Here is a 16,285-nt window from a genome sequence, read left to right as displayed (position 1 = left end):
CCAGCTGAGCTAGGGTTCAAAATCTAAGGCTAGGCACTTTGCAAAAAAAGGGTCTGTTTTCACTGTAAAAACGCGGAATGTCCACGTTGCGTTTTGCGCAGTTTCCTGATGCGGGGACTCAGCCAACCCACAAGAATGGAGGTACCATTTTTATCTGGAGACTTATGGAAACACATAAATTGTAGAGCATCTGTTATTACCTATTGACTTTCAATGCATTTCTGCCTTCCAACTGTAAGACAATGTGTAAAAAGGAAGTCACTTTAAAAAATGTCCTATAATTCACAGGCTAGTATGGGTACCCACAATTTCGGAGATGTGCAAATAGCTACTGTTTCTACACTCTATATTTTGTTACCATTTCGAAAATACATAAGTGTCTTTCTTACCGATTTTTCACTGTTTTTATTTGTCCAAATGAATTGCTATATACTTGGTACACAATAAAATACCATTGAAAGACGCTGTTCAGTTATTGGCTCTGGGTTCCTCTGGTTTTTGGTGAACCTACAAGTCCTATATATCCCCACAACCTGAAGAGTCCATTGGATGTAACGGTATATTGCTTTCGAAACTCTGTCATACTTAGAAGAATTTACAGGTAAAAACTTTGGCACAAATGAATTTTTTCAACTACTTTTCAATTGTTCCTATTTACAGCTGTTGGTTTCTATAGAACACCATGAAGGATCTACACAAATGACCTCTTGCTGAATTCAGAATATTGTCTAATTTTCTGAAATGTATAGCTTTTCAGGATCCATTGTTACCTAATACCCATTTCTACCATTAACTGAAAGGAGGTTGAAAGCACAAAAAACAGCAAAAATAGGGTATGTCCCAGTAAAATGACAAAACTGGGTAAACAATTTTGGTTTTCTGACAAAAGTCGGTCAGTCCCTGAAAGCTGGGAAGATGGTGATTTCAGCACCGTAAACCCTTTGTTGATACCATTTGCAGGGGAAAAAACAGTGGCTTTCTTCTGCAGCACTCATTTCCCATTTAAAAAAAGTTTTGCTGTATTTTGGCTAATTTCTCGGTCTCCTCTAGGGGAATCAACAAACTCTGAGTACCCTTAAAATCCCAATGATGTTAGAAGAAAAGGACGCAAATTTGGCGTTGATAACTTATGTGGTCATAAAGTTACAGGGGCCTAAGCGCAAACTACCCCAAATAGCCAAAAAAAGGCTTAGCATGGGGGAAAATGACATAGCAGCAAAGGGGTTAAGCCACGTTTAGAGGTATATTTGCAGTCGTCCCTACCTGTTTCATCATATGGCTCTGGAATTTGGGGTTATCAAGCTACCTCTAAGGTTCAGGTGGAGGAGAACACATTTTTAGTGTTCGCTTGACCTCCCCCAAAACACCCCCCACCCCCAACACTGCACTTTGTTTTCACACAAGGAACTGGGGTTGGACTATGTATCTGACTTGATCAAGGATGCACTTCTTAATCAGGAAATCATCTTAGATAAATGAGTTGTGAGAAGGGCATTTCCATTCCCTGGCTTAAATATTTGCAATCTACCTGTAAAGCCATAGGCTGGAAGTAATTGTTTACTTCTCACTGTTGACCAATGCAGACATTTCCAGAGTTAAAACGTTTTTTGCTAAATATAAGGTGACATCTAAGTAACAAAAGGAACTGAAGAAGCCTTTGTTGCTTGACTATGTCATGATCCAAACTTCACCTTAGCTTGAAACTTTTTTGACTTCCGTTTCAAGCCCCTCTGAAAGAGCTCTTTTAGCAAAATTTTGGCTGGGAACAATTAAATTGCTGCTCTGGGTTAGTACGATATAGCTTCCAACTTAGTGTGCCCGTGTGACGAGACCTCGGTACAAACTTTGGACCATTTTATCTTTTTTCGTAAATATTATGAATTCCAAACTTAAAAGTTTTAAAACCTGTTCTTAAGTTATGTGGGCTTTTCCAGTGTAGGCCTGCTTTATTTTGCTTGCGCTTGCTGGCGAATCACTTTCATCTGTTTTCATGTTGGATGTTTCCAATGTGATAAAAAGTGTGCAGTGGTCTAAACAAATAACCACCTGTCACCTCCCACGACATCCCAGAGGTACGCCCGGGGTACCGACGGACAGAGCGGTGCTCCATTTTACCTGCGCTGCAGCCAGGTGAGGTGGGGTTTTTCTCTCCTGCCACATGGTCACATGGTCAGGAGAAGGATGTTGTCACTGTAATTCAGATGATATTTTACCTTTTTAATATTCTCACTAAGCAGTAGCGTTAATGGTCCTGAGGAAGCAGCAAGATACCAGCTGGATCTAGTCAGTCTGCAGAAACATGTCGACCTTCCACTCTTAACAGTGGTTATTTGTTTAGACCACTGCGCACTTTTTATTACGTTGGGACTGAAGAGGAGTATATTAAAATGTATTTCTTCTTCTCTACCCAATTTTATTGTTACTCACATTTACGTATTCACACACTTTCACATTTAGAGCACTGCTTCCAGTCACCTTCGAATATATTATTTGAATTTAAATCACTGGGTCCCACATGTAGGTCTAGGCTTTTACATCTGCCAGTCCGCAGTGGGTACATTATTCTACCTTCAGGTGTGAAGGATCCCAGATGATGAAGGGTGGATCCGAGTGGTGACTGATGGGTATCTTTTCACAAAGAAGGGATACCCTATGCGTGACTTTAGTAGCACACACTATGAGTTTAGCTTCTCCTTTACCTCTACATAGTAATTAGCTTTGTCTGCTCATGATTTGACCTCTTGCTATTCTTTGTTGGTTTAACTGTTTTTAGGGATAGTAGCATTGTTAGGTCATTAAACTGTCCCTAGGACCCTCTCCTCCCCTGTTTTGTTTTTAGAGATATACACAATACACACAATACTTTTCAATAGAAACAGGCAAGTAGCACAAATACACAGTGGTCGCCATGGGGAGACCAAACCATATACTAAAATAGTGGTATGCGAACCAAGACTCAAATCTAGACTACCCAGAAGACGTAGGTGTGCCGGGGACCCAAGGAAACGCCAGAGGTAAGTAACCAGGAACCCCACGAAGGCCATGTGCAGAGTGGCAACATGACCGTGGGTTCAATACAGGTCAATGGGTAAGTCGCAATTGCAATTTTAAAGAAGAAGGACCCTTCCCAGTGGGGCCAGAAGAAACCCTGTGGAGGACAGAAGGTTGGAGATCCACCCCACCCGTGGATACCCTAGGAACCTGGATACCTACACCACGGAAGCAGGGTGCATAGGTGTGAAGTGGCGTCGGAAACCGCCATCCAACTCAATGGAGGACATCAGGAAGATGCCGCTGCTGGAGAAGGTGAAAGTGTCCGGTGGAACCCAAAGGTGGGTTCAAGATGAGAAGTACCTGCAAGCAGAGGGGACAGCGTCTGTCTATGCCACTCAGGAGTGACCAGGAGACACGGAAGACGCATCCCCACCGATGTTGAGTGTTGCAGGAGAGCTGAAGTGACCTTGAACCTGCAGCTGTGTGGACCAGGCGACGCTGTGGAAGACCAAGAGCCGTGCACGAGCTGTCCCACGTGGGATGTCGAGAGTGGAGGGGTCTGTGTCCGTCAGGAGCACCAACAAGCCTTTGCAACTGCAACTAACGTGGAAAGTGAAGAATGTACAGTGTCTGGACCAGCAAGGTCAAGGTGACTCACCACAAGCAGGACAGTCAGCATAGGTCCCAAGCAATCAGGGAAACCCACTGAATTCGAAGATGACCCTTAAGAGAACCCACAGGCCGGAGGCACTGAAGTAGCGAGAGGACCTTGAGCAGCTCAACAAAGATTAAAGCCCACGATGCCAGAGTTGCGGTGAGGATGAAGATCTTTGTCACTGAAGATGCTAGAAGTTGGGGCTAATTGGAGCCCGAAGATCTTGGAGGAAGGAAGCTACAAGCATTTGCAACAGCAAGTCGATGCAGTGCACAGGGGTTTAGTTCCTGCGGCTCCGACAAGGGATACTGGCCTCAAACTTGGTGAGAGGACAGGGCAGGCCTCGAGGGATGTGGAGAGCCACCACATGTGTTGCTGAGCCTTTCAGAATCCGTGGTAGCTTTGTTGCCGTGCCTGCAGATGCAGGGAAGGGACTCCTTCACTTCAATGGACATTCTTTCAGGTGTCTTGGATGTCCACAGTCCTTGGAAGGTTGCTGTTGCAGCAGACGAGCAGGACAACGAGACCAGTAGCAGCAGGAGTCTTTCCAGTTGCAGTCTTGATGCCCAAAAGTCCACATACAGTCCAGAGTGCCCCGAAGGTTGAAATGGGGTCATAAAATGTATCTTGTCACATGACAAATCTAGGAACCCACCTACAGGTAAGCTCTTAAGTACCCTAAGGAAGAGGTTGGTACTATTCAGAGTTCCATCCCAGGGGAGGGGGTGGGACCGTGGGGTTTAGTTCCATGCCAGAGCGGGAGCCAACGGCTCCCTGAGCTGGTATGAACTGGACTATGCAAGGAGGGCACCAAAGGTGAGCCTCAAGCTGACTGAGTGGTGCTGGCTAGCGCTCCTACCTGGACCCAATACACTAACCCCTGTGACAGGATACTTATTGTTCTGCCTTCCACTGCTCAAGCTTGGCTCAGCAGCAGGAAGGCAGAATCGTGTGTCTGGTCGGCAGTAGCCATGTTGTGCTGTCTGGGTCTTGAAGACTGGTACCAGGAGCACTGAGGGCCTCCCGGAGTTGCTTTACAGTGCATGGAATCATACCTCCCACACCGTTTATGGTGTAGGGGTATGATTCAAACATGTTTGATACCAAACAAGACAGGTTTTGTTACAGCCAATTTAGAGATGGTCATCACGTAACGACGAATGGCCACTATGTATCGTAATGGCTGATGCATAACAACCCGGGACAATAGAATCTGAATGTTGTAGGGGTGTTCTGCTCAAGCCGGGGCACCCTCATTCTTAGAACCAAGCACCCTGCCTTCAGGATTGAAAGGCCTGATTTAGGGGTGACTTAGATTTTAAGTACAGTGACCTTAGATATAGGGAAACCTAGATCTTTTGTTAGTGGTGCTAGCACTAGCTTACACAAGCTGCAATAGCAGGCCTGTAGTTACAGTTTTAGTGGTCACCCAAGGGTGGCCTAATTCATGCTTCAGCCCATTAGAGACCCCTGGTGTACCTATGCCTTGGGTACCTTAGTACCATATACTTGGGACTGTTACGGGTATACCAGTGTCCAATCTGGGATGTACCCAACTACATACTATACCAATTTAGGGGAGAAAGCACAGAGACTGTGGTCCTGTTTAGCAGGATCCCAGTCAGACTAGTCAGAAACCGCATAGCACCAGGGAAAAAGTGGGAGTAACCATAAAAGCAGATCTTACTTTCCTACAAATAGGTTTTAAGGCAGTACATAGTTCATACACAGTTGCTCCTTCTCTTGGTATGTATGAAGCATTTTTACCATGTGGTGTGTCCATGAAAAATATATTACATGTACATTCAAACGAACCACATTATTTTCTCTGATTGGAATAAAATTACACCACATTTATTTGGAATGTGACCTGTGTTTGATATTTTTACAGCATACATTCCAGAGTCATTCTTTTTGTTCTCTTATCCATTTATTAAGTCTGTTTTAAAAATATTGAAAGATAGTGTAATAAGAATTATAATAAAATTTTGCAGGAATTAAAACGTATCTAGGTTAGAAAATTTCTCTTTTGTAGACCATGTTCCTTGTACCATTGGGGTAGGGCATCTTAGATGACCAGTGTTAAGCCCCTTAGAACTGACTGATATGTTTTAGTTAACAGAGAATGCAGACTAGATGTTGTTGGAATCATACAAAGAGGAGGAATCCAATGGGCTAACTCCTTATAAAAGTGGATCTTTCGAATCATTAATTGTTAAAGCATTTAGAAGGTGTCCCATAGAGATGTTCACTGAGTAGGACTGAGGTGCTTTACCAATCAAGACAGATGGAGCAAAAATTAGCAACAGGGCAAAGACCGTAGACAACAAAACATTTCTGAAACAACAGGACCAAATTGGATGTAGAAAATATAAATTAAGGGCAAATGAAAACGCACATCCAGTGAAAAAAAGAGGAAGGGATTTCCACTAACTAGATAAAGTAGTCAGAAGTCAACAGTCTAATTGGGATCATTAAATTTCCACTAGCAAAGCCCACTTTTGCGTATTGGAACCTATCCACATACATGAAAGTGTACGTGTATCTGTAGACATCCCAGATTTTACAAAACTACAGCTGGAAAGTCAGCTTTTCAAAAATGTATTCCAATTGCATTTTAATAGAAATTATTGTCTTTGGAGTAGCAATTTTAATTATTATAATCAAACATGAAAAACAGACATTTTAAAAGACTGTGTTTTAAAGGAAGGATTATTACTCAATCCTTCCCATTTGATGCTTCAGATAATACATAGAGTAACTTGGACAGGTTGTGACAGCTACAACAGTCAAACATGCAGTTCATTTTCACAACGACTCAGCAGTGTACAGCAAATTCGCTCACCGGAGGACACTGAGCCAGTTTGTCAGCTGCCACCATCTGAACATTGAGGTGTTTTGCTTGAGATTTTCCTCTGGATTTTATAAGCCTCTGTAAAACCTATTGAAAAATACACATACACAAACGACTGTTGAAATACAAGTGACAATTACTTTAGCAGCTTTTAAGAGGAATCATATTTTGCTAGGTTTTTGATTCTGTCAATTAGTATAACAGTGAAGACTTGCATATTGCTTTCTTTTGAGAATTTACACCACTACTTACACATGAGAGAATAATAAAACATCAGAAGAAATTGATTTTTCAGGGCTTCCACATGCACTATTCTGCAGCCGAAAAACATTGCAATCAACAGCTGTATGGGTAGCACAAAAGACCTGCTTTTGATTTCAATTTCTATTTGATACAAATAACCTAAATGAAACTACACCAGTGTCCTTGATTTATATTGCTCACCAAATATTTTATATATATAACTTACATTAAAGAAAAAAGTATACCTTCAACTTGGCCAAATCTATCAGCAGCATTACAGCCTTGTGTTTCCTCAGGGACCCTGTTAGATATTTGCAATGCAATGGAAATACCATTCCAGTACATAACAAGGTGGACATTCACGATAATTGGCTCTAGCCCTACCTCTTTAACATATTTTTGCAATGTGCAAACATTGTGATCCGAGTCTTGGAAAAGGACCAGTGTCAAAATAGCAAAATAACTGACAGCGAAAGGGACATGTAGTGAGCATTTAGTGGCCCATGGGACTTCAGTCTCCTCCCCTACCAGGACCCAATACTTCCAGTTTCCATCTTGAGGGAGATCTGCAAAGGCTTACAACAGAGCTTGCCTCCTGTTCTGAAGCCTCAGGGACACAAAGACTTCACCACCAGCTCCACTGAACCTCCTTGCAAGGAGTTCTGATTTGCAAGAGGTGCCTGCTGTTGTTTTGGACCTCTAGAGAACTGTTTTCCGCTGGGAGATGGAAAATCAACGTAACATCGAAGAAGCGTGATGCGTCCGTACCGGTTTCTGACGCATCACTGAAGAAACTGTCGCATCGCTTGCCGCGGCTCGAGAAATCAATGCACGCAGCATCAAGTGCAACGATCCGGAGTCCGAGATCACCCCACCGATTCGGACGCAAGCCCTGCCATGCAGCTGCAAGAATACATGCATCACACCGGATCGTCGCATCGCATCGAGGCACCAAGTCTATCACATAGTTGGGGGACGCAGTGAGAAACCGATGCATCACTACCCCACGCAGTAAGAACCGATGGATCACCTCCTCTCCGGTAAGGAACCGAAGCATCACCTCCCCTTCGCAGCAGTAAGAAACCGACGCATCACCTCCCCCGGAGCAAGGAACCGAAGCATCAACTTCCCTGAGTGTAAGGAACTGATGCATCACATTCCCTGCGGCCCGTTTTGTTTGTTTGCGTGACGCACCTAAGGTACTTTGTGTGATAAGTGTTGCATCTGCAATTTGCTTTGAACTGAACTATTTCTACCATCTGAAAGTCATATCTTTATTACTGTGTTTTGGATTTTTGTCATTTGGTCTTGTTTTGGTTTAGATAAAGATTACTTATTTTTCTAAACTGGTGTGGTGTCCATTTGTAGTGTTTTCACTCTATTACTGTATGTGTTCACAAATGCTTTACACACTGCCTCTGAGATAAGCCTATCCGTTCATGCAAAGCTACCAGGGGTGAAGCAGGGGTTATTTTAGCAGTGTATCCCCGTTACCCTGACTAGAAGCAAGGATCCCTATTTGGACAGAGGTAAGAAACTCTGCCAACTTGAGACCCCATTTCGAACAGTCCCCAAACAAGTAATCAAAATAAGGTTTGAATTGTAAACTGCAAGGCAGTCAGCGATGATGTGAACATTTATTGATGGTAAAAGAAAGGACATGCTATTAGTTCATGAAGTAAATCAGTGGGTAGTTCTTGCCATGATGTAGAAAGAGCAGAGAATCACCATTCGAAACAACTCAAACAAAAAAATACACACAAAAAACTTCCATACAGTATAATGCTTACCTTTGGTGAAGAAATCTTTACATATACTATGATGGGAGCCAGAGAAGTTTTACAAAGTTGTGTTGGATGGTTAATTGTATCAGCATCAAGTACTACCAACTGCAATGTTCGTGCTAATTCAAAGATCCGCTCAATTTCACTCTGAACTTCAGCTGTAAATGAAAACAAGGGAAAATGTTTATGTTTGTTCATGAATACAATATTAAGTAATTTGAATATTAGAGTTATTATACGCAGAGAATGTGCCATACCACGAATCTTAAAATCAAGCCTAAGATGCTCACAATACAGTTTCTTCAACCTTGACACCAGGAATCTAAAATCCACTTTAGCACTTTATTAAAATGTACGTGATTCAGGGTAAAACCGTTTATATTTGCATGATTGTATAATACTTAATTATGTAAAATGCATAAATATGGTTGGTGTGAAAAACAAAAAAAATACATGTTTCTCCTAAGTGCTCCCCATCCCTGCCATCAACTCCTGGTTTTAGTCTGGTCCATAAACACTACTATTATAGGTCAAGATTATGGTGAATCAATCAATCATTTGTAAACCGCACTACATACATGCGAGGGTCTCAAGACGCTGGGGAGGAAGGGGCGCTATTGATCGAACAGCCAGGTCTTGAGTATCCGCTTTGAAGATCCTATACTCGGAGTGAATCCTACAAGGCAAGCGAACCTCATATCGTTTTTATTACATCCTTAGCTACTAGGGGCGATGGGATGCACACCATGCATTACCTCAAAAGTTTACACGCTGGGGTGACTTTAAATAGTTTAAATTGCTTCCATTTGAATAAATATATCACCACCTTTCCTTTCTTTAATGATCACCCACTTTAGCTTTGAGTGCAAATCCTATATTCTCAATGCAGTATATTGACTGCGTTTTGTTGTGTTATAGATTACTGTGGATTTGGAACAAAATTGAGAAGATACCCCAATTGACAGAGTTGAATTCCCCTGACGAAGGGTTCAGTTCCCCGAACCCGAAATGCATTGGGAGTTTGGAACTCTTTGAAGTCAATAACGTCATTTTGCACATACACAAATGTATTGTTATGTTATTTAACTGATTGCAAAATTGAATATCTGTGTAAAGGTACACATGTTTATTAGCATGCATACAATGTTTATAATCATGTATCTATGTTCTTTTGCCAAATGTTGATTTGAAAATTGACACACGTATATAAAAAACCTTTGCCTTGAGCATTTTCCTCCAACTGTGTTTAAACTTTATCCCAAAAATCTCGTAGAGACATTATTGTCCATTAGCTGTGCACTACCTTGACTATGGGTCTCCCATAGTCCTACTTTGTAGTGTAACAGAGTCTGCCATCCTTTTGTAAAATTAGATCGGTATGCCATTCGGCCCTACGTTACCCGATACTTACCCGATTGCAATGTCCGGATGGCTACTTGTATCTCCTCTGCTGTGAGGTCAGCCTCTAATTCCTGCGCTTCTTCCGGGGTCAACTTGGGCATGTCAAGGTCCTTTATATAAGGCAGCCCCTCTGCATCTGCAATGGACAAATCGGACTCCAAAGTCTGCAATTCCAGTTGTCCCTCCCGCTTGTGAGCTGTGATGGAAGCTATAGCCTGGCCCCTAATGACTGTCTTAAATGCCTCCCATAAGGTGGTGGAGGAAGCAACAGATCCCTCATTGTCCTGAAAGCGATGCTTTGTCGTTTTCTGGAGTCCCCTTCTAATCTTGCGAATCTGGAGATAACCAGGGCGTATCGGATATATCCGGCGCCGCTGCTAGTGATGACTGGTGTACCTGAGTAATAGCAGGGAATGGCCAGAGATGCCCCGTGGTCTAAAATCTATACTGTCCACATGCGAGAGGCAACCCGTCGAGCCTAGGAAGTAATCTATTTTCGTGAGGCTATTATCGACATTGGAGTAATATGTGAATTGACGTTCTGTGGGGTGGTATCTACTCTATACATCTATCAGTCCCATTGCCTTCATGAAACTCACAAGTCGTGATGTGCCGGTCGGACCCATCCTCAGAGGGAATCTGTCTATGGAGTCGTTTGCGACCGTGTTGAGGTCTCCACCCAGAAGCAGCTCCCCTACCGGTAGCCCCAGCAAGAACGCACTTAGGTCAGGGAAGGCTACTGTGTGCAATGCCGGGGGGATGTAAACCAAAACTATATTGAAGGGCCTCCCTTCCCACTGCGCGTGTATGGCGGCAAATCTCCCCGAACTGTCAGACTTAACTTCTTTTATTATGAGGGGAAATTGCTTTTTTACTAATATGCCCAATCCTCTGGAGCTAGATGTGAATTCGGAATGTACCACCATTCTATATCCACACCTGTCCATTGCTTTCGCGGATGTGCCCGTGAGATGTGTCTCTTGCAGCAGTATCACTGCCGGGCCTTCTTTCTTAATACACTGTAGGACCAGGCCCCGCTTAATTTTATCAGCCAGCCCCAGTACATTTCACGTGAGCACTGAGAGGGATGGTGTCTTGGTGTTGGAACCACCCATTGTGTCAACCTGTGTTTCGTCTCCCATCGTTGTAGAAAACAGATCTATTAACACCAGTGACATGTGACAAAGTCACATGTCGCAGTGACATGTGACAAAGTTACAGTGCGTCCCTGTGTGCGCTAGTACTGCCTAACCATCTCCGTATTGAGCGATAATATATATCAACCACAACAAACTGAAAAACAAACCCATCCCCGCCACACCCTCCCTCCCTTGCGGACCGAGAACTGCGCACCACCCCAACTCAGCAGAGTGCTTAAAACCCCGTCCCTGGAACTTTACTTGCATGTACAGGGGTGGGAGGTCCGAGGAAGACCATTCGATCCCCAAGTCCCAGAGTCCCAGGCGACAGCATTTCCATTTCAGTCATTAAAGCAAGGTGAAGTCATCGCAGATGCCGTGTCGTAGTAGGCTGAAAATAGTAAACAGTGGATATCCTCCCTACATGGAGGTGGTACTGTTTAAAAGAACTCAGTCTCCTGTTTCCTTCTGTGATTGTTCATAGTCCCCTCCATCCTGCTCAGTGGTCTCCGAATCACCTTCTCTTACCAGATGTCGTCGACCTCTCTGCGGTTTTCCGGGCTTCCCTGCCGTTCGCCACCCTTCCAGCCAGTCAGATCCTCCTCCGGCGTGTCAAGGAACCATGTTTTTCCTTCGCCAACTACTCGGAGTCTCTACGGGAAGAGCATGGAATATGATAGTTCTAGGGCTCTCCGTGCCTTTTTGACCTCGATGAAACTTCTGCGGTGTGCCGAGACTGCCGCCGTATAGTCCTGGAAAAATGAGATCCCAGAGTTTTGCACGCGGATGGGCGGTGCTACCCTGGCCGTCTGAAGAATGGCGTCTCGATCGCGAATATTAAAGATGCGGGCCAACACTGGACGCCGCAGGTAGTGGTCCCATGGACCACTGCCTGCCCTTAACAAATTAAACAAAAACGTTTCATTTTTCTTTTTTAAATGCATTTCGTTTTCATTTAAGGAAAACAGCCTGCCTTTAAAAAAAAATCTGCTTTATTGAAAAATGCCCAGCACGCCACCATCACTGGGAGGGCTGACATTCACAATGGGCCCGCAAACTGCGAGAGGCTCATTAATAATAATAATGAGCCTTATAATTTGCAATCCAATTGGGAACCACTAAACAGTGTGAACACACTGTTGTACATTTGATTTAGCGCCTCGCAATGTGTTGCAAATTGTGAGGCGAAATTAAAGGGTCGTACATCTGGCTTTATGTCTTCTGCGGTCTCTTGTAGTCATTGTCAGGTTCCAGCAGCATTCTGATTACCCAATTGTGGGAGCCCTGATATATAAGGCTAACCACTGAATCACTGCATAATTTCCAAACTGTGTCTCCTCTATTTTTAAGCATATTGCAAATTTTTTAGAGTCCGCTACCCCAGGCATCATCATTCCTATCTTTTGCTCACGTCAGATGTGTGTCAGCTCCCAAGGTCTGCACATGCGTTCACCAATTCTAATCAGACACATCATTGCCCCACCAAAGAGAAACTCCCTCAAACTGGTCACCCTTAGAGTGAGGTGCCAATATCTGTATGGGAAAGCAGTCTTGAAAGTCCCATCGCTGCCAAAGCAAGATTAACAAAATGTTAAGTCTTCTTTAGTGATGGACATTAAAGCACAACTTTACTTATTCCCTCACAACTCCTGCTAGGTATAGGTTTGGGTGCCCATTGCAGGGACCTCTAGGCAAAACGCCACTGTCTCCAGACACATTATTAACTATGCAAGTATTCCACACCTTTTCATAGGGCTCTGGCCTGAGATTTCCACTGATTATTAAATGTTACATGAAAGAAAATTCTATTTTGGTCCTTGCTCTATAGCTTTGAACAAGATTTTTAAAGACAGATCATCGCTGCCAGAAAAATGCTCCTATGGTCTACATAATAACAGCACTTTGGTGCCCCTGTTATTACGGAAACGGGAAATTTAGGTTACTACAGAAACATGGCCATTGGATTATATTACATGCATAATTTCTGATGATTATGCAATTATGCCTTTTGGGCTTCAGGTTGCACTATAAAGTTGACCTATTAATTACATATGCTGGTCTTAACATGTTAAAATGGTTTAGTCTGATATGCTAACATGGAGGTGGTATCTGCCACACAGCTCTTGATCAATCCTGTTGCCATGTTTTTTGTTATCTTGCATGTGAGTGACAGCGAGCCACTCTGCATCCCACATGGAATATTTCACTTTCATGCAACTTGTACGATGTTTGTTTCCTTTAACATGGACTTACCTAAAAGCCAAACATGACCACTGGTACATGCCAATCAGTTGTCATGCTTTTGGAAGCAGGGCACATGTAGTGAGAGAGTCATATGTAATGAAAGATATTCAGCAAAGTCTTACTGGCCACAGGTCCATAAATTCCAGATATCTAGCCAAAAAGATGGGGAGCCCACACAAAAGATGGATTTTCCTACTGATGGCATCACGCCAGACTGGGGGCTTCAATTTCCAAGACGACAACATTGCAAACTTTGAAAGCAGTGTGACAGATCACGCTTCCATTCTAGGATGAGAGGACGAGGTACCCATTCAGAACGCCTCACTATGGATGTTTGTAAATGTAAATGTAAATGTATGTCTCTTGTAAAGCGCACTGCTGCCCTGAGGCGTCGTGGCGCTGTAGACCGCTGGGGAACCGGTCCTGGCTATCCCTGTGAGATGGTCCCTACCGGGTATCTCCGAGGTGAAACCAGGCAGCCCCGGCGAATGTGGTGGCCGTTGTAGAGATGAGGCAAGCTAATGCCCAGAGTTCCTGAGTGTGATCCCTGGTTAGAGTAGGCACCGAGGCGAGAATTATCGAGTCTGCTGACCCTGGTCCATCACCCTGCCGCGTCGGGAATTGAACTCTGGTCCCGGGCCGTTCTCTGCTTCCGGGTTTGCCGCCTCTAACCAGTGAGTCACACTGGTCAATGCAACATTAAATGTGAGTAAATGTCAATGCCCAGGTAGTTTAAAACCTCGAGCATTTCAATTGGTCCCAAGTTCATTGTGATACAGCTTTCATTTCCAAGGACATTTTTTTGTCGTAAGCCCCATCTGTCATGAAGTGAAGCACTGAAGTACCTTTACCACATCTAACTGGACATGTATATAGATACATGTATTAATATCTACAATACAATGAGCTACTCCTTTCTCAATGAGGAAAACCTAAGCAGTGTGGGATGTTTCCCTGTTGCACTGTAATTATTGTATAATGACATTACACCGGTCAGCAGGATATAGATCGTAATTAATCTTGTCTATATGCTACACACTTTATTTCTAGTTACTGCCCAAAATGCTGCTTTCAGTGCATTAAGGCTGAAACAGCCCTTTATATTTTAGGAAAACACCAATGTTCACAACAATGGGGCCCATTAGGATGTCAGGCGGATCGCCACCACCATGCGGCGGTAGCGAACCGCCCGAACTCCTTGCCTGCCCGCCACCCATTTCCCCCACCATATTACTACCTTGCGGCCGGGGCGGAAAAGTGTTCATATGGTGGCCGTGTCTATTAGACACCGCCAGCCATATTATGATGGGCTCTTGAAGATGCCTTTCCGTGGCAGCATGCGGTCTTCACTTTGGGGGCCCATTGCAGGCCCCCATGGTGAAGGCAAGGGACGGAGATGCACATGGGGGTAATTGGCATGACGGGACCGCCGCTCAGGTCGCGGGCGGCCCCGTTTTCCATCCTAATGGGGGCCAAAGTACAGATGTGAAATATTGATTTCTGTTATTCATTTCCGACATAAGAAAAATAATATACTCTTTGTTCATGATACAAATGAAGAGAAATAAACATGAAGCAGTTCATTAATAGTCAAAGGGAGCCCAATGAGAAGAAACTTTGATTGACATCAATGCACATCTAGCGGTCATGTATATTTATTAAACTGAACATGCAAGGTGTGCTTTAGTCTGAATTCCTAAAGATAGCATTGAAACTTTGTTTAATTTGGAAAACAGATGTTAGTTGGAAAAACATGTAATTTCTGTCTTTTTTAAAGGTGGTCAATAAGAAGAATTAGCAGTTAATGCTACAACTGCTTTAGAGTTATTGCCGAAACCATGCATTTTTACCAAAGATATTATGGCAAAAACGTTTTTTTGTAAAACAAAAAATTGCAACGCATTTAAAGAGTATTTAAAGAGTAAGAATTTAAGTGCTACAGAAGAAATCTGGGTAAATTTGCCTCCAAGGGAGTTTGTTTGAAAGTTAAATTTAAATAGTGATGCAAGTGAATTGGATTCAGGTAAATTAATAGTCCTGAGTGAGTTTAGTTTCACCAAATCATGTAGACAAACATATAATTAAAACTCAATAAACATGACAATACTTAACATTAAACAATAACCAGTAGACATGTGTATAGGCAAAGCAGTAGATTTTATCAAAATTGAATCATAAGGGGAAAAAATACAATACAGATAAATATATGTACAAACAGGAATACAGGAAAAGTATATATGAAATCAAATCAAATTCTCTGTAAAGCCTGTAAAACACCTATCCAAAATACAGATGTATAAATTCTTCTTTGGATAAGGCTGAAAGTCGACGTTTCGGTCTTTATGGACAACTCTTTAAGACCATCATCAGGACAGAAAAAATTGATATTGTAACTCCCTATTAAAAGATAAAATGAAAACATTTTAGCTATGACATGGGAACTAAACCAAAATTTAGTGCCGCACTATACACAAAGAAAACATCTAACATATACTTGAATTGCACTTAACAGAACATAAATATAGCAAATGAAGACATTAGACAATATTTACAGTGAATACAAAGAGTTCATTTTGGTTATTTTAAACATGTGCATAGAAAATATTGCAATGAAAAATATTTACAGTGAATACAAAGAATTCATTTTGAGTATTCTGAACACGTGCATAAAGGATATATATTGCAGAGTAGCCTAGAGGTCCACTTGAGATAGACCAAACTTTTTGAATTGGTCATTGATACTAATATATTGAACCTATCTGATATCAATTTAGGAAGATTCAAGAATACCTTATTCTATGGAGCACAGATCAGTGGCTCGATATAGAGTGGACATATCCCTTTGATAGGTTACACTGAGGTATATTAACTCAAAATGCAGACATACCCAAAGAAAGGGTCCTTGAGGTATCGTTTGCCTGGGACTCTGTTAACATCCGTAGTATTGCTTCATGGCGAATCTGAAAATATT

General features: G+C 42.7%; 1 protein-coding gene across 5 annotated transcripts in view; it reads right to left on the bottom strand.

The window, feature by feature from the left end:
* CACNB2 (calcium voltage-gated channel auxiliary subunit beta 2) overlaps positions 1 to 16,285 on the bottom strand; it is a 1,003,604-nt gene that overhangs the window by 20,526 nt on the left and 966,793 nt on the right. For all 5 annotated transcript variants that reach the window (XM_086941951.1, XM_086941954.1, XM_086941953.1 and 2 more), the window contains 2 exons: positions 8,537 to 8,688; positions 6,495 to 6,590 (listed from right to left, as the gene is read on the bottom strand). In XM_086941951.1, coding sequence (XP_086798077.1) covers positions 6,495 to 6,590; positions 8,537 to 8,688 — 248 coding nt within the window. The remainder of the gene's footprint in view (positions 1 to 6,494; positions 6,591 to 8,536; positions 8,689 to 16,285) is intronic.

The sequence above is a fragment of the Lissotriton vulgaris genome, chromosome 10 (assembly GCF_964263255.1).
Source record: "Lissotriton vulgaris chromosome 10, aLisVul1.2, whole genome shotgun sequence".
NCBI classification, from domain to species: Eukaryota; Metazoa; Chordata; class Amphibia; order Caudata; family Salamandridae; genus Lissotriton; species Lissotriton vulgaris.
The sequence above is the reverse complement of the archived record's forward strand: the minus strand, read 5'-3'. Positions and strand labels throughout refer to the sequence as shown.